We start from the raw sequence: 24125 nt of genomic DNA on the forward strand, positions 1-24125 counted from the left end.
CCCCCCTTCATTGTCCCATGACCCCTCGAGGGGTCCCGACCCCCACTTTGAGAACCACTGACTTAACATGTAAATCACTCGTGCTTGATGCGCGTCTGGTGTGAACGCAGCATAATGCTAATACACTGGTAAACAAAGATGGTTATCTTTTCACAGTTTTATTCAAAAAGTCACTAATCAGAGTGGGAAATCAAAGTTATGGTATTAATGCTGTAGCGATCTTTAACAGCACAGTAACGTGTCAACAGCAGATGTTATCGATCTCACATGTAGTTCGCTCGTAGGAACATCAGCAGGGGAGTATACAGACACACCACCGCAATCTCAAGGCAAGTCGTAACTTTTTGATTTAGTGGCTAATTCGTATTAATTTGTACGATCTAATTCGTACAATTTTGTACGATTTGCTCCTCGCCAAATGACGGTTGGGGTTAGGGGTGGGGTTGGGTGCCACGCCTCCTTTTTTAAGTCGTACATTTTTGTACGAATTAGCCACTAAACTGACAGAACGTAAAATACTTACGTTTCCTTGTGAGATCAGACTGGACACACAGTTCATCTATTAGATAGCTGATCTTCCTGTAAACACAACACAATCTCACGGCAATTCGTAACTTTTTCATTTAGTGGCTAATTCGTATGAATTCGTAAGATCTAATTCGTACAATTTAGTACGATTTGCTTATCCCCCAATGACGGTTGGGGTTAGGGGTGGGGTCAGGTGCCACGCCTCCTTTTTAAAATCGTACTATTTCGTACGACTGAACTCGTACGAATTCGTACGAATTAGCCACTAAACTGGCAAAACGTAAAATAATTACGTTTTCTCGTGAGATCAGGCTGGTAAACACTACATAAGAGTAAGCATTCCACTCGATCATTGTGAAGGATTAGAAAGCACGTAATGAACATCCGTGGGTAAGTATACAAGCACACAGTTCCTCAGAAGGACAGCAGATCTTCTAGTAAACATCGGATAAGAATATTAATTTCCCTTGATCAGTATGAAGGACTCAAAGACTCATAAGAAACATCCATGGAAGACGAGGAGAAGATGAAGGAGTGAAGATGAGGACAACATCCGACATCAATACCGGCCGATGACTGAGAGGAGAAGGTAGGTATTTGTAGTGTCTTTTGGTGATGAGGAACAGGTGCAAGTAATTTGAAAGCTGGTGAGAGTTCATGGGATTGGATGGAGTTGGTTTGTGGATGATTGGGCGAGCAGGAACGAGCGTGGGATGTGACACGTACAATGTTTTGTGTCATATTTTCCCATTTTGTGGCAAGTATTCATGTGATAATCAGGATAAAAGAGGTTGTTTTCACAGAATGAACCCTTCGTTCTTATTCAACAGCGCTCTGCTTTGTGTTGTGCTGCTGATAAACCTGTCAGGCGTTATTCTGCGATTAAAAACCTCCTGGATGTACTTTATCCTTTACATAATGTGATAAATGTTGAAGGAGTCTGGATAATCTCCAGTCTATCTGCAGATGCTGAAGGTAAATTCTTTTCTAAAGGATGCTGAGATAAAGAGGCGCTCATTATGTCATCCTAAAGCAGGTCTGTTCACCTGGCGGCCCACCAATCATTGTTTATTGAGCCCTTAAAAAGTGGAACAAAGCTGTGCTAAAGGTTTGCAGTGCGCAGTGCAGACCGAAGCAGTGTTCTCTGCTCTAAATGAAGTCTTACTCAGTTGAGTTTGTGTCTAGTCCAAATATCTAAAGATGCTTCAGGAGTTGACACTTAGCTGATGATTAATAATAAGCTACTTTGTCATGCTGTCCCGGGAGAGAGCCCTAAGCGCCTAAGATCCTCGAGTACGGGGCTCCCTCCCATTTGCATGGAGAGAGGGGAGTTTGAGCTCAGGCAGATCCGGAAAACTCCCCTACTGCAGTAGCTAATGAACAGATAGTGATCTCTCTTAAGAGATAACTACTGACTGGGAGCATGTCTATGGTGCTGATTTAGATTCGTCAATTAACTTAAGCTGCATGTTTTTGGACGGTGGGAGGACACCGGGAAACCCACATGCGTGTAATGGAGGCCAGCTAGTAAGTCCTGTGCAGGTAAACCTCACTCCTCTGACCTCTAGTGATGGACGCTAGAAGCCATGGTCTTTAGCCTCCTTGGTAGAGCAACCAAGCTCCCATGCAGAAGATTGCCGGTTCGATCCCAGCTCGGAGCAGGTTGGGTGGTGTAGGACCGGCGGGGTTTCATTGGTGCCGTGACCCGGATGGGAGTGAGGTTTAGGGGGTGATTGTAACGGAGGCCAGCCAGTGCATTGCTGTGCAGGTAAACCTCACTCCTCTGACCTCTAAAGGTGCTCTAGTGATGGACGCTAGAGGCCATGGTCTTTAGCCTCCTTGGTAGAGCAGCCGACTCCCATGCGGAAGGTTGCCGGTTCGATCCCAGCTCGAATCAGGTCGTGTGGTGTAGGACCGGCAGGGTTACATGAGCACGGGGAGAAAGTGCAAACTCCACACAGAAACGTCTACTGGTTTGGTAAAGCCTGGAACCAGAGACATTCCCAGGCTCGAGGATCTTCTGAGCTCAGGGCTCTCTCCCGGGACAGCATGACAAACATGCTTTATAATCAATCATCAGCTGAGGGTGAACTCTTGAAATGTTGTATACACCGTGATTTGACCGATCCGGCCCACTTGGGAATAGATTTTCCTCCACGTGAGCTTAAATGAGTTTGACATGATCTCATGGCTTGTCTGCCGTCATCATTAATGTGTGCGTTCACTATTTCAGGAGGCGGGGCTTTGGAGGCAGGGGAGGAGCTGTGTTTCATTATGCTAGCATTTAGGCAGATCACCGTCTGCACCTGCCAATTTAAGCTGGATTTTTACAGCGTACTGATCCACCAAGCTTTATTTCTGTGTATGAGTGAGTTATGATGGCGATGTGTTTGAGTGTATTGTAAGAGCTGCTAGTGAAGGGTGTGTGTGTGTGTTTTTGCATGTTGGCCGGGGCAGTGTGTCTGAAGTTCTTGCGTTAGTGTGTGTCGTTCTGCAGAGTTTATGGGGATCAGCGGCCGCTCCTCTAATAAAGCTCTTTTCTCTGTGTGATGAATCTTACAGAAGGCATCAATATTTCACACACACACACACACACACACACACACACACACACACACACACGCAACTTTGATGCTTCGCTGTATTATGGCCTGTAACTGTGTCGCCTGCTCTCTGCCTTTGAAACACACACACACACACACACACACACACACACACACACACACACACACACACACACACACACACACACACATATATATATATATGCCCGCAGCCCGCTCACAAAACACACACACACTGAAACAAAGACGTGTACACACAAAAACACACACATACAGACACACAAACACACACACACACACACACACACACACACACACACACACACACACACACTGAGACAAAGACGTGTTCACACAAAATCATACACAAACAGACACACACACACACACACACACACACACACACACACACATTCAAACAGACATGCGCACACATTCACACACACAGGCACACACTCACAGACATGAACACACATATACATGCATGCATGCATACACACACTCTCTCACACAGACAGACATACATACGTGTGTGCGTGTGTCTCTGTCTGAGTGTGTATGTGTGCCATTGTGTGCTTGTCTGTGTGTTTGTCTGTGTGTCTCTTTGTGTGTGTGTGTGTGTGTGTATGTGTGTGCTTGTGTGTGCATGTCTGTGTGTCTCTTTGTGTGTGTGTGTGTGTGTGTCATTGTGTGCTTGTGTGTGCATGTCTCTGTGTTAGTCTCTGTGTCTCTGTGTGTCTGTATGTGTGTGTGTGTGTGTGTGTATGTGTGTGCTTGTGTGTGCATGTCTGTGTGCATGTTTGTGTGTTTGTCTGTGTGTCTCTGTGTGTCTGTATGTGTGTGTGTGTGTGTGTGATACATGCACTGTGTTTGTTTTATGTTTGTTTGTGTGTTTTATTTAAAATGTTGTTTATAAAATAAATGTTATTTTTATGTAAAGATTCTTTTTTGCGATTAACAAAAGCTGTGTGTGTGTGTGTGTGTGTGTGTGTGTGTGTGTGTGTGTGTGTGTGTGTGTGTGTGTGTGGTGCGTTGCGTGTGATAAAATTGCGCTGTGTGACGTCGCAGAGAATGTGTGTGTGTGTGTGTGTGTGTGTGGTAATGAAACGGTGTGATCTGGAAGCGCGGGTCACTCAGCTGAAGGATGGAGTGAGCGCGCGCGCGTGTGCCCGTGAAGAGTCTCAGGATCGCGCATTTCTCGCAGCATTTCGGTCTCGGCGCAGCAACTCGACAGGTAACAGCGCTGTTTCTCACACCATTCCGCGGATTTAAGACTCCACCGATCTCCGTGTGGACCGGATTTCTGCCGGTCGTGTGTGTAAGTGTGTGTGTGTGTGTGTCAGTGTTTAGTGCGTTTCTACATATAGACAGCAGCGGGAGCGAGCATGAGGACTATAGTTAAGCAGATACACCAGCACTGGGTGACTGTTCTGCCGGTTAGTGGCTCAAATTGAGGTAAAGTTGGTTTTATTTTCACACATTCAGACTTTCACCTGATTATAATTTCAGTAAAGTACTCTAAATAGTGAAATCATATAATCAGGCAATGACTATTAAAGTACAACATTGTTGACAGCCAATTAAACAGTGCTAATGTTGTTTTGAAGTCTTCTTGCGTGCTATTTTGGACACAATATTTAATGTATCATGGTAAACAATATAGATATCGTGTCATAAGTTGTGCTTATAATAGTATATCATTATAATTAATCTCTGTTAGACTTTTAAATTCTGCTATAGTGTTTTATTGAACGTCAAAGTCGGAATGTGTGCATTTAAAACCAACTTTACCTCAATATTAAACCGCATTATACAAGCAGGTATATTTCAGATAGACTTTAACCACAATTGATTTGTAAAATAAGAGCAAAACCTGCCTTAACCTGAATTATTTTGCCTTATTTAACGCGTGAACTGTATTGTATCATGTGCGCTGGTTCATTGTTTATCATATAGGTTTTGACTTGTTAATTTAGTTTGAATATTTAGCTTAAAATAGAGTTTTTAATCGCTTTATAGAGTTTTTAAATATTTTACCATAGCAATAATTAAACATTCATTCCATAAAAGATGGGTTATTTTAACCCAAAATTGTGCACAGAGCTTGAAATGAACCAGCCTGTAATTTCTTAATCATTATTTCCAAAGGAAAGTGTGTTATTTGAATACGAACCACAACATTTGATGATATTTGAGCTATAAATTTAATGTTAATAATAAAAAAATGAAGGCAGTGGTATGTTTTGTCTGTAATTTACCCAAATGTAGGTTGAAATAACCCAGCGCTTGGTGGTGTTGTTATAATAGCTGCACGCTTGTGTTTCTATATAAGCTGCTTGTGCATTCTGATAATACTGTGAATATATATGCATTTTAGATTAACGGTGCTGCTATTTTAATTACATTATGCATTAAAAAACATGTTTAAACTTGTTTGCAATTAAACCATATTTCACAAGAGGAAAGGCCAAATGTAGAATATTGCGCAAAGTAAAACAATCTTACATTTTACACTTGTAAAACTGTGGTATTTAATGCAGTGTAAACTGTGTCTGTTTAATGTGCGTTGTGTGTGTTTGCTGTTGTCTTCTGTTATTATTCGCAGTGAGAGGTCAGTTTTGTTGAATATGAAGTCATGATGTGCACTTTGTGTTATTGTTATGATAGGTCAGATATATATTAGTGTTATACAATCAAAAATGTTTGATGCGTCATCACTGCATTTTGCATTTCATTAAAAAATTTCACCGTAAATATGTCAGTGAATGCACAATGAAAAAAATGGGAAAAAAGGTCAAAACCACGTCACTTCAATCATTGTTTGTGTTGTTGATGCACGCTGTAGAACAAGATTTACTGTACAAAAGTATTAAAAGTAGCTATTATACGACCACAGACATCAATTGGGCTAATTGAGAAGACTTTGCAAAGTTAATAACGCATTATTCTTAATCTCAAAGCACAGCAGCAAAACTAAGCACATGATAAATACAATGCAAAAAAATCGACATTCATTAAAATTAAGCATAAACAAATGCAGCAACTTGTTGAAGTGATGCAGGTTGCTCTCATGTCTAAAATAAGTATAATATCGTATAGTCTATATACATAATGTGAAGTTTACATGGAGACTGATGGAGTAACAGATGAAAAGAAGGACTACTGTATATGCAGAGTGCAAAATTATTCACCCTCATATGCAATATTTATTCTTTGCCAAATATTTATCAAGTGGTATTTAATAGATTCAGGAATTTTTCACAGTATTTCCTCTAATATTTTTTACTTCTGAAGAAAGTCTTATTTGTTTTATTTCGACTAGAATAACAGCAGTTTTTAATTGTTTTAAAGCCATTTTAAGGTTAATATTATTCGCCCCTTCAACAATATTAGTGTTGGATTGTCTCCAGAATAAACCACTGTTATACAATGACTTATTACCCTAACTTTACCCTAATTACCCTAGTGAAGCCTTTAAATGTAACTTTAAGCTGAACACTAGTGTCTTGAAGAATATCCAGTCTAATATTATGTGCTGTCATCATGGCAAAGAGACAATAAATCAGTTATTAGTGATGAGTTATTAACACTATTATGTGCAGAAATGTGTTGAAAGAAATCTCTCTGTTAAACAGAAACTGGGGAAAATTATTTAAGACTAAAAATTTAACAGGAGGGCTAATAATTCTGACTTCTACTGTATATAAGAAATAGTTAAGACAATACCTAACTCTTGCTGATTTTGATTGTAATGTAGTACTGAGCTGCTTTGGAATGGTAAATATTGTGAAAAGGGTTGTACAAATAAACTTGAATTGAACTGAATAGAGAAATGCTGTGCTGAAATGTTAATTTAACCGTTTGTATTGGAAGCCAAAAGGTTATATAGCCACAATGAACTAACCTAAATTAGTTTACTCCAGTAAAACTCATGTTCTGAGATGAAGTACACTGTAAAAAAAAATACCAGTTTCTGTATTTAGTGTGGTTTGCGGTTGTAAATTGCATTATGGGATGTAGGCATGGGACAATAACCGTTTTCAAGGTATACGGCAGTTTGTAAAAGTCAAGGTCTTAAAACCGCCAACATTTTCTACTATACCATTCCCAAGGTATGTGCAACATTTTCCAATTCATAAATTGAAAATACAAATTATAAGTGCACAAAACATAATTAGTAAATAAACATACACAATTCGTAAATTCAAAACACAATTCAAAAACACACAAATAATTTGTAAATACACAAAACACAATTCGTGAATACACAAAAAAATTGTTAATACACAAAAAAATTCATAAATACAAAAACAATTTGTAAATACACAAAACAATTCGTAAATACACAAAACAATTCCTAAATACACAAAACAATTCCTAAATACACAAAACAATTCCTAAATACACAAAACAATTTGTAAATAAACAAAACACAATTCGTAAATTCAAAACACAATTCGTAATTTCAAAACACAATTCATAAATACACAAAACAATTCGTAAATGCACAAAAAACAATTCGTAAATACACAAAACAATTTGTAATTCCAAAACAATTTGTAAATGCACAAAACAATTCATAAATACACAAAACAATTCATAAATACACAAAACAATTTGTAAATACACAAAAATATTAGTAAATTCACAAAACAATTTATAAATACACAAAACACAATTCGTAAATACACAAAACAGTTCATAAATACCTAAAACACAATTAGTAAATACACAAAACTATTCGTAAATACACAAAACAATTCGTAAATACACAAAACAATTTGCAAATACAGAAAACTATTTGTAAATACACAAAAGACAGTTCGTAAATACACAATTTGTAAATACACAATGCAAATTTAGTAAATTCAACACACAATTAATAAACATAAATGCACACATACGATTCAATTGGGGAAATATTTACGTGAATTGCACTGTGCATGTCTGGGTTTTATTTTTGAGACTGCTCTGGCTCCATAACCATCTCACATAAAATGCAGTGATGAGTACAGGGTTTTGCATTTGTAATCGTGAAGCATGCAATTCAGAATCCTGTGAGCCGTTGAGTGAGGCAGTGTGTTATGAATCTAGCAGATGTGAATATAGCTGTCATATTGACTGTGATGTCTTCATGCAGAGCGCAGGATTGTCTTTCTCAGCCTCAGTTCTGCCAGTCCGTATGGAGATCTGTACCGTATAACTACAACAAGACGCTTCTCAAAATGTCACACCAGTTATTTTTACCCTTTCTAATGCGTCTTTCTGTCGCATCCAACCAGAGTTGGATTGTGATGATGGCAGATTTTATTGTAATGATTAATTGTTGAATGTTTTATGAGGATATGCAGTATTATCCTGATGTTGACCGAAATAAGAAAAAAGATTACTTTATTAGGGATCATAGCCAAAAATACTTAGTAGGGCTGGGTGATATGACGAATATTTCATATCGAGATGCAACTAATCTCATATAATAATAATAATAATAATAATAATAATAATAATAATAATGGTATATATCACTCTAGTACCACTTGTGTAAATTCAATCAATTATTAGTTTCTAAACCTAAGAGTTTTGATTACTCATCTCTAATAACTGATTTCTTATCTTTGCCATGATGACAGTAAATAATATTAGACTAGATATTCTTCAAGACACTAGTATTCAGCTTACAGTGACATTTAAAGGTTTAACTAGGTTATTTAGGCAAGTTAGGGTAATTAGGCAAGTCACAAATCCCCCGAATGGCATCACAAGATCACTCTGAACCACCCGAATGAAGCCAGACAGATCCTTCAGAGTTCCCACAATGGCGGGCAAAAGATCCTGCTGAATTTCCAGAACGGCAGGTGCCAGATCCACCCGAATGACCAGAGCCACCACCAGAGCTGCCACCAGATTTCCATGAATGGCCAGAGCCTCCCCCTTGAATCCCACGAATGGCCAGAGCCTCCACTCGAGTCCCACAAATGGCCAGATCACCACCAGACTCCTATGAATGGCCAGAGCCGCCACCTGAATCCCACGAATGGTCAAAGCCACCAACTGAGCCCTACGAATGTCCAGAGCCACCACTTGAGTACCACAAATGGTCAGATCACCATCAGACTCCCATGAATGGCCAGAGCCGCCACCTGAGTCCTACGAATGGCTGGATCGTCACCTGAGCCCTGTGAATAGCCAGAGTCTCCACTCGAGTCCCACAAATGGCCAAAGCCACCACCTAAGCCCCATGAAAGGTCAGACCTGCTACCTGAAGCCTCATTCACACTACGAGCGACTCGCAGCGGCATTGACAAGTGACGGAGTTCAACGGAGAGTGAGAAGCCGTCTTTCGGTAAATCCCACGAATGGCCAGAGCCACCTCCCGAGTCCCATGAATTGCCAGAGCTGCCACCAGAAATGCCACCTGATTCCCACAAATGGCCAGAGCTGCACCTGAGTCCCACGAATGGCCAGTGCAGCCACCCGAGTCCCTCAAATGGCCAGAGCTGCCACCTGAATAAACTCAAATCTGACAGAAACTAAAACTGCTGAATGGAGCATACATTAACCTAAAATCCATTCATTCATTTTCTTGTCGGCTTAGTCCCTTTATTAATCCGGGGTCACCACAGCGGAATGAACCGCCAACTTATCCAGTAAATGTTTTTTATGCAGTGGATGCCCTTCCAGCTGCAATCCATCACTGGGAAACACCCACACACACTCATTCACACTCATACACTACGGACAACTTAGCCTCCCACGCGAACGCAGGGAGAACATGCAAACTCCACACAGAAACGCCAATTGACCCAGCCGAGGCTCAAACCAGTGACCTTCTTGCTGTGAGGCGACAAAATTAATTTAATAAAATTATTACAACTTGATCATGACTACAATTATAACACGTTAAATAACAATAAAATAATAAATAGGCATTCGCTAATAAATCACCCAAGATTAATAAAAACTTTTTGTAGTTTACAGACAATTTAGCCTACCCAATTCACCTGTACTGCATGTGTTTGGACTGTGGGGGAAACCGGAGCACCCGGAGGAAACCCACGCAAACACAGGGAGAACATGCAAACTCCACACAGAAACGCCAACTGAGCTGAGGATCGAACCAGCGACCTTCTTGCTGTGAGGCGACAGCACTAACTACTGCACCACTGCATCGCCCCCACGTTTAAACTATTAAATAAATAAACTATTAAATAATAAATAATATATTGAATTATCAAATATTGATGTCTATTTTGTAGGTGTTTATTTGGACCTGTGGATGTCATTAGTGTTTTATTAGTTGTTGATTGCACGCTAATCCTGCCAACTCCATCTATAAATCAACCCTAACAGCGATGCGTCTCTAAATAAGCCTATTTCTCCAAATTACTACAAGCAGTTTTCCATTTTCATCTGGGTTATGTCAGAAGAGCATATAAGCGTCTGCTAAGCGGCGTTCGTTTATGTTGCTAATATTCACAGAGAGCAGCTGGAGCAGATTTTAGCTCCTGAAATCTGTTGTCGGTTTTGTCTGTTTATGTAAAGCCAGATATGATTAGCATAAAACTGAATTATTTGATGTAATTACTCATTTCTGTCTGTGATTGTGTAAGATGATGCTAGTTATCTGAACACAAAACAACAGCTGCTGTGGCCGATAAGCATGCAGAGAAAATTATTAATTAGTAACCTTGCACCATATATACACGATAAAAGAAATCGAGATGGATTTCTCTGTGTTCAAAAAGTCACTGATTAAATATGTTCATGTTTTTGTTTTGTTCTTCATGAGTCTTTGTGGCTTGACTGGGTTATTAATAAAACTATTACCCTGTTAACAATTCCCTGTAGATTCTACAGTAGCTTACTGTAAATCAGTTGCTGTAAAAATACTGTTTACATTTACAGCACCATTTATCTGGCTCTATAAGTATTTACACTTGCATATACTTGTTTTTTTTCTTATATATAATATACTTTTTTTTACAATGCAACTTTAAAATACAGTAGCATACCTCATAGCTGTCCTAAAGTACAGTACAGTTTATATTACTGTAATATGCAGTGTTAATAGTGTGAATTAAAATCACTTACCTGAAATAGAGTAAAGATGAATTGGTCTAATGTAAAATATGCAGTAAAATTTGCTATTTTAAGTTGTTGCCAAGCTGATATTTCTTATTTTTATTTAGTTTAAAGAAGCATTGTTCGCCGAATGAAGGAATAATCAAGCTAATTGACAAAAACTTGCATTGCTATATTTAGTTTGCTTTTTGCAGTATGAATGGAATTGGATGCAGAGCATGCAGAGAAAATGATTAATTATTAACCTTGCATCATATATACACGGATTTCATTGTGTTCGAAAAGTTACTGATATTCACATATATTTAATCTCTGTGAGTCTTTGTGACATGCCAGAGTTATTAATAAAACTATTACCCTCATAACAATTCTCTGTAGTAACTTACGGTACTTACTGTAAATCAATTACGGCTAAATACTGTATTAACAGTACTGTATGGCTTTACTGTAAAATAAACAGTCATTTTCACAATGCAAGTGGGACGAAAGTAACAAAGTGATTTTCTGGAAACCCTGACAACATTTGCATCGCTCGCTTAAGATCTTACAATATGTTAAAAACTCAGCTGCAGCTGTGTTAACCCACACATCCTCTCGCTCTCACATTACTCCTGTACTTCAGCAGTTACACTGGTTGCCTGTTAAGTCACTGATTTTGAAATTTTGATTTTAACTTATAAAGCTGTTCATGGTTCTGCACCTGATTATATATATGACCTGATATCTACCTCCTCTTCCTCCCGCAATCTACGTTCTGCTTCGAGGCTCACCTTGTATCAGCCCTGTTGCAAACTTAGCAGCATGGGAGGCAGTGCATTCTCTTATCGAGCCCCTAAATTGTGGAATGCTCTCCCCACAAATATCAGAAATGCCAGTTCCCTTTACTGTTTTAATAAACTTCTTAAAACTCATCTTTTTATTATTGCTTATAACTTATGAGGCCTTCTTTTAATATGTATATTTTTATCATTATTATCATTCTTACTTTTTTGTGTATTTCATGTTCTTCTGTGTGTTGATGCTCTTGTTAGCGCTTTGAGTTTGAGAAAAGCGCAATATAAATAAAATGTATTATTATTATTATTGTTGCTATTTTTATTAATATTATTGTTATTATTATTATTGTTTTTATTATTATTATTATTATTATTATTATTATTATTATTATTATTATTATTATTATTATTATTTCCAGGCTATAAGAGCACATTTAGCATGCAAAGCCGACAAGAAAATGAATGAATGAATGGATTTTGCATTGTTGGGTTTCTTCTGAAACAATTTATAGAATTGAAATTTGAAATGAAAACACAGTTTAATAATTTTTTTTTTACAAAATAAAGGACAAAATATGTTTGCAATTAATATTAACAAGTCAGATATACAGTATTTAAAATAAACAAGATTAATCTAGTAAATCTAGCAAATATTGTTTTGTTACTTTTGTCCCTGCTGACGGAGTCAAAAGTACACTGAAAAAAAATTATTCAAAGATGATTCCTTGGATATACTCAATTTTTTTTACATTAAGTGGTTGTAAACAATTAATTTGGGCTGAATTTAAACAAACAAATTAAGTTAAACATTATTAAACTTAATTTGTTTGTTTAAATTCAACACAAATTGTTTGCAACAGTTCTGCATGCAACACCTTTTTCAGTTTGCGGTTTAAAAAAGTAACATGCAATTCATGTTTACAGTGAAATTACATTGAAGTGGTTCTACATTTGTTCAAAACACCACCTGATATTGACAGAGCACACTTACAAGTTAGTAACCACAGCAGAAAAATATTCACATTATCTTTTAAAAACAGCTTTTAATGAAAAATGGAAAATTCCCCATTCTATTCTACTCCCCACAGTATAATACAGTGCAACTTACAAAAAACAGTGTAACTTAAAATCACTTACCTGAAATAAAGTAAACCTTAATGGATCTATTTTAAAATATGCAGTATTTTAGGTTGTTGCCAAGGAGATTTTTCTTATTTTCATTTAGTTCAAAGAAGTGTTGTTCGCCGAATGAAGAAATAATTGACCTTCAGTATGTTTTTGCCACATCCAGTAAATAAAAACCACCTGTTTCTCGTACTTCTTAATATGCAACTATGGAGCACATTATTGCTGCTCTGCTTTTCCATTTGCTTCCAGTAATAAAAAGATAAATGTAAATGAACCGAAGCAACCAGAGGAGAATTGCAGCAACTTACAAACTCGGATTCAAAGCACAGAAATAGATGAAAATCAGACATTAGAAAATACAATTATACAAAACGGTGAACTGAACAGCGTTGATGCGGGGAATAACTACAGCAATGACGAAATTCTAAGAACAATTCAACTTGTACAGGATGGCTTTTTCAAATTTGACCTGATCTGGAAATAAATAGGCGTATAGTAGGTAGTGCTGTCGGCTCACAGCAAGAAGGTCGCTGGATCGAGCCTCGGCTGGGTCAGTTGGCATTTCTGTGTGGAGTTTGCATGTTCTCACTGTGTTGGCGTGGGTTTCCTCCGGGTGCTCCGGTTTCCCCCACAATCCAAAGACATGTGGTACTGGTGAATTGGGTAGGCTAAATTATCCGTAGTGTATGAGTGTGTATGAGTGTGAATGAGTGTGTGTGTCGATGTTTCCCAGAGATGGATGGAAGGGCATCCGCTGCGTAAAAAAACATGCTGGATAAGTTGGCGGTTCATTCCGCTGTGGCGACGCCGAATTAATAAAAGGACTAAGCCGAAAAGAAAACCAATGAATGAATGAATTGAAATACATATACAGTAAAGTATGCTGATGTACTGATGATCAGTTAAGCAAACTCTGACTTAAAGTTACTTATATTCAACCAGCAGGTAGTTTTTTTTGTTTGTTGACGAAATGACCCAGGCTTCTTCCGAAAGATAATGAGACGATGCACCATTTTACCATTGTGAAAAAAAATACAAATTCTCGGCTCTTATTTACATTTAAACAAAAACTTTACCTGCTGGCATGGTGGCTCAGTGGTTAGCATTGTGGCCTCACAGCAAGAAGGTCGCTGGTTTGAATCCCGGCTGGATTAGTTGGCATTTCTTTGTGGAGTTTGCATGTTCTCCCCGTGTTGGTGTGGGTGCTCTGGATTCCCCCACAGTCCAAACACATGCGCTGGGGTAATCGGGTAAGCTAAATTGGCCATAGTGCATGTGTGTGAATGAGAGTGTATGGGTGTTTCCCAGTGATGGGTTGCAGCTGGGCATCCACTGCGTAAAACACATGCTGGATAAGTTGGTGGTTCATTCCATTGTGACGACCCCTGATGAATAAAGGGACTAAGCCGTAAAGAAAATAATTTAATTTAATTTAATTTAATTTAATTTAATTTAATTTAATTTAATTTAATTTAATTTAATTTTATTTTATTTTATTTTATTTTATTTTATTTAATTTTATTTTATTTTATTTTATTTTATTTTATTTTATTTATTATTATATAAAGTATTATCTTGCACAAAAAATATTAACTTAATTTAAATTTTTTGAACTAAAAAAACTAAACAAACAAACAAACAATCAAACAAATAAATAAATAAATAAATAAATAAATAAATAAATAAATAAATAAATAAAGGAAATAAGTTAATTTTTGTTTGTTTGTTAGGTTGAGAACATTGGTGTAATTTGTTTGAGACTTAAAAAAACATTATCTTGCAAAACACCAAAACAAAACAAACCAAAACAAATCAAAAGGGACTAAGCTGAATGAATGAATGAATGAATGTATTCAAAATTGTGTATTGTTTCTAGAGTCCTGTATTTGTTAATGCATGCTCTGTCGATGCTAAGGAATTTAATAGAGATGCTCATATTGTTAGTAGTATTGGATTAGATTAGATTAGTAAATAGATGTTTTGCAAGTGTATGTTTTGAGAGCAGACGGCGACTCCTGCATTCAATAAACAGCAGCTATTCAATATTGATCAGTGTTTCCTCCAGGCATCGACTGTTTGAGATGCTGCAGATTCACATAATGTTGTGTTGGAGATGTTTCCAGCGTTCAAAGCAGAGATCTGACAATTTATTTCCCAAATGATGCTTAGCAGATTCAGGAATTTCTCACAGTGTTTCCTCTAATATTTGTTCTTCTGGAAAAAGTCTTATTCGTTTTATTTTGGCTAGAATAAAAGCAGTTTTCAATTGTTTTAAACCCATTTTAGGGTTAATATTATTAGCCTCTTCAGCATTGCCAACAACACTGGTGTTGAGAAGGGTTTGTTGTTGTTGTTTTCTGTAAGTTCTGTGCGTTCATGATGCTGATGGTCTTTATGTTTTCATCTCTGCACAGACTGGCGCTGATGGGCTGCCTGGGTCTTTGGGTTTTGTCCGTCCTGCTTGGAGCTTCTCTGTGGCTGGTGAATGGAGCCGCTGCTGGAACTACAGCGAAAGAGCTTCAAGAAGGACTTCAGGACACAGTAGGTTCATTTCTCTTTTCTTTATGTTCTGAAATTTAGAGATTTAGGGTTTGAGTACCCATGATGCCGTAGGGCAGGGGTCACCAATCTCGGTCCTGGAGGTGTCCCTCTAGGGTTTAGCTCCAACTTGCCTCAACACACCTACCTGGATGTTTCAAGTATACCTAGTAAGACCTTGATTAGCTTGTTCAGGTGTGTTTGATTAGGGTTGGAGCTAAAATCTGCAAGACACCAGCCCTCCAAGTTTGGTGACCACTGCCGTAGGGATACATATGCAAAATTATTAGCACTTACAACAGATTGACTAGTATAGTTGTAGTGTTGCCATAGCAACTGTAGAATCACCACAACAGATTGACTTGTATAGCTGTAGTGTTGCCATAGCGACTGTACAATTACCACAACAGATTGACTATTATAGTTGTAGTGTTGCCATAGCGACTGTGGAATCACACAGCAGATTGACTATTATAGTTGTAGTGTTGCCATAGCGACTGTGGAATCACACAGCAGATTGACTAGTATAGTTGTAGTGTTGCCATAGCAACTGTAGAATCACCACAACAGATTGTCTATTATAGTTGTAGTGTTGCCATAGCGACTGTGGAATCACCACAACAGATTTACTTATAGTTGTAGTGTTGCCATAGCAACTGTAGAATCACCACAACAGATTGACTATTATAGTTGTAGTGTTGCCATAGCGACTGTACAATTACCACAACAGATTGACTATTATAGTTGTAGTGTTGCCATAGCGACTGTGGAATCACACAGCAGATTGACTAGTATAGTTGTAGTGTTGCCATAGCAACTGTAGAATCACCACAACAGATTGACTATTATAGTTGTAGTGTTGCCATAGCGACTGTGGAATCATCACAACAGATTGACTATTATAGTTGTAGTGTTGCCATAGCAACTGAAGAATCACCACAACAGATTGACTAGTATGGTTGTAGTGTTGCCATAGCGACTGTGGAATCACCACAACAGGCTAACTCAAGTACTTGAATATAGAAAAAACACTCCAGTATTTACTGTAAATCGCTATAGTATTTTTTAAATGGGCTCTATTGATCCTGCATTGCTCTATACGCTACAGCACATGTTAAATCATTAGCGCTGATGTCCCAGCAGGTCTCAGATCAGCCGGTGTTGAGTGTATGGGCGTGTGTTTGAACACAATGATCTGATCAGCTGATCTGGGACTCGCAGCTACACTCTACATCTGCTTTCCACATGACATTTGCAGACTGAAGAGCCTCGTTACAGGCTTTATTACTCCTCAAAGAGGCTGGAAAAGTGTTGTAGAGCATTAATCCAGTCCAATTGATGAAATATCACTGCTCATGTGCTCTGCTGTGTGTTTCGCAAAGATGCTTTTAATCGTTTATTCGTTTCTGCTTTCATGAATGCCCATGTGCTGTGCTGTATATTTTGTAGGTTTTAATTGGTGATTAATGCCAGTGTTAACTAGGTTACTGCCACCAATGGTGAAACTTGATGGAAATATGACTGAGGGAGAGGAGTTATTTCTAAAGCAGGATTCCTCCTGACCATACCTCAAGAAGTACATGTTACGATGCAATAACATTTTTGATGCTGTGCTCAAAAAAACAAAACACTTTAGTGTATATATATATAGCAAGGACATTTTTACAGTGTGTCTGATAATATTGTTTTCTTCTGGAGAAAGTCTTATTTGTGTTATTTCGGCTAGAATAAAAAAGCAGTTTTTAATTTTTTATGAACCATTTTAAGGACAAAATTATTAGCCCCTTTAAGCTAATTTTTTTTTTAGATAGTCTACAGAACAAACTATTATTATACAATAATATGCCTAGTTAACCTAGTGAAGCCTTTAAATGTCACTTTAAGCTGAACACTAGTGTCTTGAAGAATATCTAGTCAAGTATTATGTATTGTCATCACGGCAAAGAGAAAATAAATCAGTTATTAGAGATGAGTTATTAAAATTATATTGTTTAGAAATGTGTTGAAGAAATCTCTCTGTTAAACAGAAATTGGGGGACAAAATAAACAGGGGGGCGAATAATTCTGACTGCATCTGTTTACTATAATGCTTATTCTAAAGTATTTTCCTTTACTATAAATGACTAGTGTTTTAAATGTGTAACACCTGGTTTTACAGGATGTTATGTTTTAGCTGTGATATACTACAATGTGTTTCTGTTTAGTACAGCATATTGTTTACAGTAAATAACTGAACTAAACTATTCTGCCTCATGTTTCATTGACAGTTGTATTGATCACTAAGATAAGATTGACTTGGATTAAAGTTGCTTCGATTTAAACATGAAAATTGTAAAAATAGCTCAGTTGTAGATAAGCTACTTTTGCCTTGTAGCTTTTAGCTTAGCTTACTACATTTCCCAGGGGGTAGCTTTTAGTGTAGTTAAGCTACATTTTAAGTAGAGTAGCTCATAGCTTAGCTCACTACATGTTTCAAGTAGCTTGCCCAACACTGGTAATAATATAACTTTTGTGTTGTGTTTTCTGTTCTTAGACACCTTATTAAATCGTAACCGTAGGAAAGATGAAAGTCTCATCCTGAAATAAATAATTTGTAAATAACTGCTATAGAAAACTAGAATATTTAAGTGTAGATCACTGTGAAAATATCCATAAATGACCAGCTTTTCATACTTTGTGATTGGTGTATTTGTGCTTTTGGAATGCATTATGGGACCTTGATCTTTCCTCCAATAACTTTACATGAAAATTGAATCATTTATTTGCTTGTCAGACAGTGAGAGTGAAGTGTGTTTTATTTCAAGAGTTCACACTTAGCTGATGATTTACAAAGCTTATTTGGCATGCTGTCCCGGGAGAGAGCCCCGAGCTCAAGGGCTCCTCGAGCCCGGGGCTTCCTCCCGTTGGCAGAGCAAGAAGGGAGCCTGAGCTCGGTGGATCTCAGAACTCCCCTGCCGCTGTAGCTAAGGGAACGTAAGGAATTAGACAAGCTTGATTGTTAAGTATGTTGAATGTCTTTGGATGGTGGGAGGAAACCGGAGAGCCCGGGGAAAACCCACGCGGACACGGGAAGGACATACAAACTCCCCACAGAAACACTCACCGGTCCTATCGAACTAGGACCGGCAGTATTCTTGCTGTGTGGTTCACAGTGCTAACCACTGGACCGCCGTGCCGCCCAATTGCAGGTAAAGGAGGAGAATAGGGGAGGAGGGGGGTTTTCTTCCAAACGAAGATAAAGTGAACTGAAAACTTAGACTATTTATGGTGCCTTAGGGCTCATATGATTGGAAGATTAGTGATTAGCAAATACGAGACTGGACGTGATAAATCATAAGCACGTGATCCTCTCGAAATTAGTTTATGAATAAACTTCACTTCAAGAGTTCACACTTAGCTGATGATTTACAAAGCTTATTTGGCATGCTGTCCCGGGAGAGAGCCCCGAGCTCAAGGGCTCCTCGAGCCCGGGGCTTCCTCCCGTTGGCAGAGCAAGAAGGGAGCCTGAGCTCGGTGGATCTCAGAACTCCCCAAAATGCAGAAATTAATCGCTCGGGACAGCAGCCGCGTATTCGAAGAAAAAACCCCCCAAAAGGCAGGAAATTTAGAGCTATATCCGGCTGCTGGATATAATAGAAGGAAAGAGGTTAAATGCATGGGCATTAATTAGATAGGATTAATAAGGGTGAAAAGAGGATTCTAATAACTCTTGCTGGAGTTAGAGTTTGAAGGAACCCCTGCGGGGGTCATGGTTTTCGGGGTTGAGAAGAAGGGGAGAATAGGTGGTTTGAAGCAGTGAAAAGAGAACTTTGAGTGAATCTTGAGGGAGTTGGAGCTCTAAGTGACCCCTGCGGGGGCCAGAGTAGAGTGAAGGTATGGAGCAGTGAGTGGAGGAGAGTAGCTCTTACGAAAGATGGAGCTTTTGTGAGAGTTAGAGTTTAGAGCGGCCTCTGCGGAGGTTAGAGCTTGAGGGTAGGGTGTAGATAGGAGTGACTTCTGCGGAGGTTAGAGCTTGAGGGTAGGGTGTAGATAGGAGCGACCTCTGCGGAGGTTTGAGCTTGAAGGTAGGGTGTAGATAGGAGTGACCTCTGCGGAGGTTTGAGCTTGAGGGTAGGGTGTAGATAGGAGCGACCTCTGCGGAGGTTTGAGCTTGAAGGTAGGGTGTAGATAGGAGTGACCTCTGCGGAGGTTTGAGCTTGAGGGTAGGGTGTAGATAGGAGTGACCTCTGCGGAGGTTTGAGCTTGAGGGTAGAGTGTAGATAGGAGTGACCTCTGCGGAGGTTTGAGCTTGAGGGTAGAGTGTAGCTAGGAGCGACCTCTGCGGAGGTTTGAGCTTGAAGGTAGGGTGTAGATAGGAGTGACCTCTGCGGAGGTTTGAGCTTGAGGGTAGGGTGTAGATAGGAGTGACCTCTGCGGAGGTTTGAGCTTGAGGGTAGAGTGTAGCTGGGAGGAGCAATGAGTGGAAGAGAGTAACTCTTGCGAGAGTTGGAGCTTGAAGCGACCTCTGTGGAGGTCAGAGCTTGGGGGTAGAGTGTAGATAGGGGGAGATAGGTAGCAGTGAGTGGAAGAGAGTAACTCTTGTGAGAGTTGGAGCTCTGAGCGACCTTTGTGGAGGTCAGAGCTTGAGGGTAGATTGCGGATAGGAGGAGATAGATATCAGTGAGTGGGAAAGAGGATTTGGATAACTCTTGCGAGAGATTGGGGCTCGGAGCGACCCCTGTGGGGGTCAGAGCTAGAGGGTGAGTCATAAGGAGAAGAGAGGTAGTTGAAGTAGAGTGAAGAAGTTTTAGCTTGAGCGGACCCCTGCGGGGTTTGGAGCTTGGAGAAAGAGTCTAGGCGGAAAAAGAATAGGTAACATCGTGAAGAAGAAAGGACTGTGGCCGCTATGGCCGAATCCTGCGAGAGTTGGAGCTCAAGGGGGCCCCTTCGGGTGTCTGAAGAGTCTAGACAGGAGAAACAAGATCATTAGAGGTAGAGTGTAAAATAGATTAGTTGGGAGTGGAGTGTAGAGAAGAAAGGAACGAGAGGCTGAAAAGTAGGGTTATAAGGATAAAAGATTTGGAAAAGTTGGAAGAAGGGAACAAGCACAAATATAATACATATGTACAAACGCAGTAAATGCGCAAAGAACATGTGGATACAAACGTCTGCATCTGTAAATAGCTATTGGTGATTGCAGAAGATGCTAACTGCAATGGCCCTTGAGGGAGTCCTTGGCAAACATGTAAGGGTGCCATGGGTGGACAATTGGGCTTCTGCGGAGTTTGGTTTGGATGACTCTTGCGAGAGTCGAGGCTCTGTTAGACACCTTTTTGAGTTGGAGCCGTGTGAGGAGGTGCTTGGGGGTTGGTTAAAGCCTGTTGGGCTTTCTTGAGGTGGTATTTACTGAGACGTATATAAGATTTGAAAGCTTCAGAAGACCAGCGACCAAGGGTCTGGATCTGATGGTGTGAGAGCCCGTTGTAGTGGCTGCGCCAACCCCGAATGAGTGGCTGGAAAAGGGCTCTGGGAAAAACCTGATAGGCGAAAGATTTCTTTAAGGTGTTTTTGAAACCAGAATCGAGATACTGGACGGTTAGCGTCATCAGTAAAAAGCGGGGCCAGTGGGTTAGCCTCTTGAGATTTTCTAGGCTAAGAGGGTTTGGAATGGGCGTGTAGGTGAAGGAATATTGAAAATGAGGATAGAGTGTCCTCTCTGGAATTAATCTGTTTTGCTTTGTTTGATAAGGAAAGAGATAGTTTCCCTGTCTTGCAAAGCTAGATCTGAGATGGTGGGGTGGAGTAGAGGGTTAAATTTGGATGTAACTGTTAATTCAGAACATTTAAGAAACCCCCCAAAAAAATGCTAGATTGAACATAGCATCTAAAGTGCGGGCTGTATGGGAGGAAATGTAACCTTTACAGAGGGTGTAGATGCATGAGGTAAGGATTTTGAGTGTAATGGGTTGTCTAGCATGGTATGGAATTGTTTGAACGAATTCCATGCTGTGAGGTATGCATTGAGGGTTCTGGGAGCTATTGCTTGTAGGATAAGAGATAGAGAAGTTTGATGAAGATTATGAAGTGGGTGGTTTATGGAAATATCGTTACTGAATAAGGAGGGACCGGCGTTGGGTGAGGGTCTGCTTCCGGGGCTAGTTGCCAGAATATCTGCAAAGAGAAATGAGAGAGAGAGTCAGCGATTTGGTTTTTGCAACCAGGTACATGTTCAGCAATCATGATAAATTGTTTTTTAGCAGATATCCAGATAAGGTGTCTTAAAAATGGCATAAGCGATTGGGAGTGGGAGCGCCCTTTGTTAATGCAATGCACTGTAGCTTCGTTATCGCAGTGAAAGAGAATGCTAGATGTAGACCATTCGTCCCCCCACAGGATGGCTGCTGCGATGATAGGGTAGAATTTGAAGAGGGCTGAAAAACATTGGTCTTTGGAATGGAATTACAATTGGGTTGGCCATGTTGAGACAAACCAGTGTCCTTTATATTAGCCACTGTAACCTATTGGAGGGGCAGCGTCTGTGTATGTGTTGATGTCAATAGGGGATGCAATCAAGTCGCTGTAGAAAAAGGAACAGCCGTTCCATTGCTTAAGGAAAGAGATCCATAAGCAAAGTTCATCGTGACTGGGTTTGGAGAGAAAAATTGTTTCTTCTAAACCATGAACTGTGGTGGATAATTGAAGGAGGTGGGAAATGAAAGGAATAATGTGCATAGCGAAATTTAGATGGCCGAGAATTGGTAGGAGTTCTCGTTGTGTGCACATCTGTTTTTCAAGGAAAATTTGGGATAGAGAAATTATTCGATTGATTTTCTCTTTAGGAAGGGATGCTTGGAATTTATGCGAGTCTAGATTAATACCCAGAAATTCGATTGAAGTACTGGGTCCTTCCGAGATCAGCGAAAACCTGCTGGGTGATCGCTAGGTGTTTGGCTGGAGGAGATGACGGGGGGGAAATAAGAAAATCGTCTAGAAGGTGAATGAGGTATGGTATTTCGTAAATATTAGACAGAATCCAGCATAAAGCTTCTGACATCATGTCAAATATTTTTTGGGCTGCTTTTGCATCCGAAAAATAGAATTGATTTCGCCAATAAATGCCAAAAGGTGCCAGAAGTCTGGGTGGATTGGCATGATTTTAAAGGTAGTGGAAATGTCTTCTTTGGCTAGCCAGGTGTTACGACTGGCTATCTTTATGAGAGAGATCTCTTGATCAATGTCGTGGTAGTTAAGTAAATATTCGTCCAATGGGATAGTGCTGTTAATGCTAGGAAAGGAGCAATTGTGTTGGGACGAAAGGTCGACTACAAGGCGTTTTTGCCAGAACATTTTTGAGTAGCGACACCAATGGGGCTAATGCGCGAGATATTAAAAGGAGGAGCCTTGGAGTTCCAATCATGAAGTTGTTGTCGATTTCTTTTTAATAAGATAATCGACGGTTTCAGGTTCGGAGGTTGCAGACTGCAGGTTAGGACAGATTGGATAAAGTGAAAAATGGAATGTATCCTTTGTGAAGAGGATGTGGAGTGTAATAGGTTGGATGAGGGTCAGCTTCTGGAGCCAGCAGTCATGATCTCTAAAATAGAAAAAACAAAGAGAATCAGAAATTAAATCTTTGCAAAATAATACAAGTATGGCAGACATGAAAATTGTTTTAGTTTATATCCATGCGAGGCATCTTAATAAGGGCATGGGCGGCTGTAAATGGAAGCGCTTTTGATAATGCATGGTCCGATGACTTCATTGATACGATGTGCAAGGATGGTAGGGGTGGGTGTTCGTCTCCTAACGGGATGACAGATGAATGGAGAGCTGAGGACATGGGATATGGCTAGTCTGGTGGTCCTGGAAAACTGGTACCCCTTGAAGACTGAGCATGTGAAGTGATAGTGAAGTTTAAATTTGTATTTATAACAGTCAAGTGGGAAGTTTGTTTCTTTGCCGTTTTCACATCCGACTGACTTGCTATATAATCTTATATGACGCTTGTAAATCAACACATGAGTCGCTAGCGTATTACAATTGGACTTCTGTGCTTGACGGCATAATGTTTTTCAATAGCTTGTTAATATTTACTGGTTGGGTAATAATCTTTTCAGAAGTTAAATGTCAAATGGAATTTTATTTTTTATTTTTATTTATTTTATTTTATTTTTATTTATTCAAAAATTTTTTTTTTATTTTTTATTTTTTTTTTAACTAAATTTACAAGCGTGTCTGGCCTATTCATTCATAAGGTCTTTGCAACAGAGTCAAGAGAGAGGGCGGGACCATCTCCAGTCTTTTAGCTCATTGGATGGAGACGCTTATCTTTACAGCTATTGGCTTAAGGAGTTTCAGTCAGGCCATGCAAAAGGTGCAAAAAGCCTGGCGGCCATTTTGTTGATCAAATTCAAGATTGTTTGTGGCTGGAGCTGCTGCTGGACACATTCCAGCAAACAATCTGTTAAACGATGGATAGCATGTGTACTGCTAGGAGAAGGTGAGGGTTCCGTTTTATTGCAATAGCTTT

The 24125-nt window shown here is 39.3% G+C and overlaps 1 protein-coding gene across 3 annotated transcripts in view; it reads left to right on the plus strand.

Moving 5' to 3' along the window:
• Positions 1–4239: 4239 nt before the first annotated feature.
• fstl4 (follistatin-like 4) overlaps positions 4240–24125 on the plus strand; it is a 204839-nt gene continuing 184953 nt past the window's right edge. The window contains exons 1-2 of one of the 3 annotated variants that reach the window (NM_001031843.3): positions 4240–4326; positions 15493–15619. In NM_001031843.3, coding sequence (NP_001027013.2) covers positions 15503–15619 — 117 coding nt within the window. In that variant the 5' untranslated portion in view covers positions 4240–4326; positions 15493–15502. Of the gene's footprint in view, positions 4411–15492; positions 15620–24125 lie in introns of all 3 variants that reach the window. The other 2 variants (XM_087300214.1, XM_087300215.1) reach the window with 2 other exon arrangements.

The sequence above is a fragment of the Danio rerio genome, chromosome 21 (genome assembly GCF_052040795.2).
Source record: "Danio rerio strain M-AB ecotype USA chromosome 21, GRCz13ab, whole genome shotgun sequence".
Classification (NCBI taxonomy): domain Eukaryota; kingdom Metazoa; phylum Chordata; class Actinopteri; order Cypriniformes; family Danionidae; genus Danio; species Danio rerio.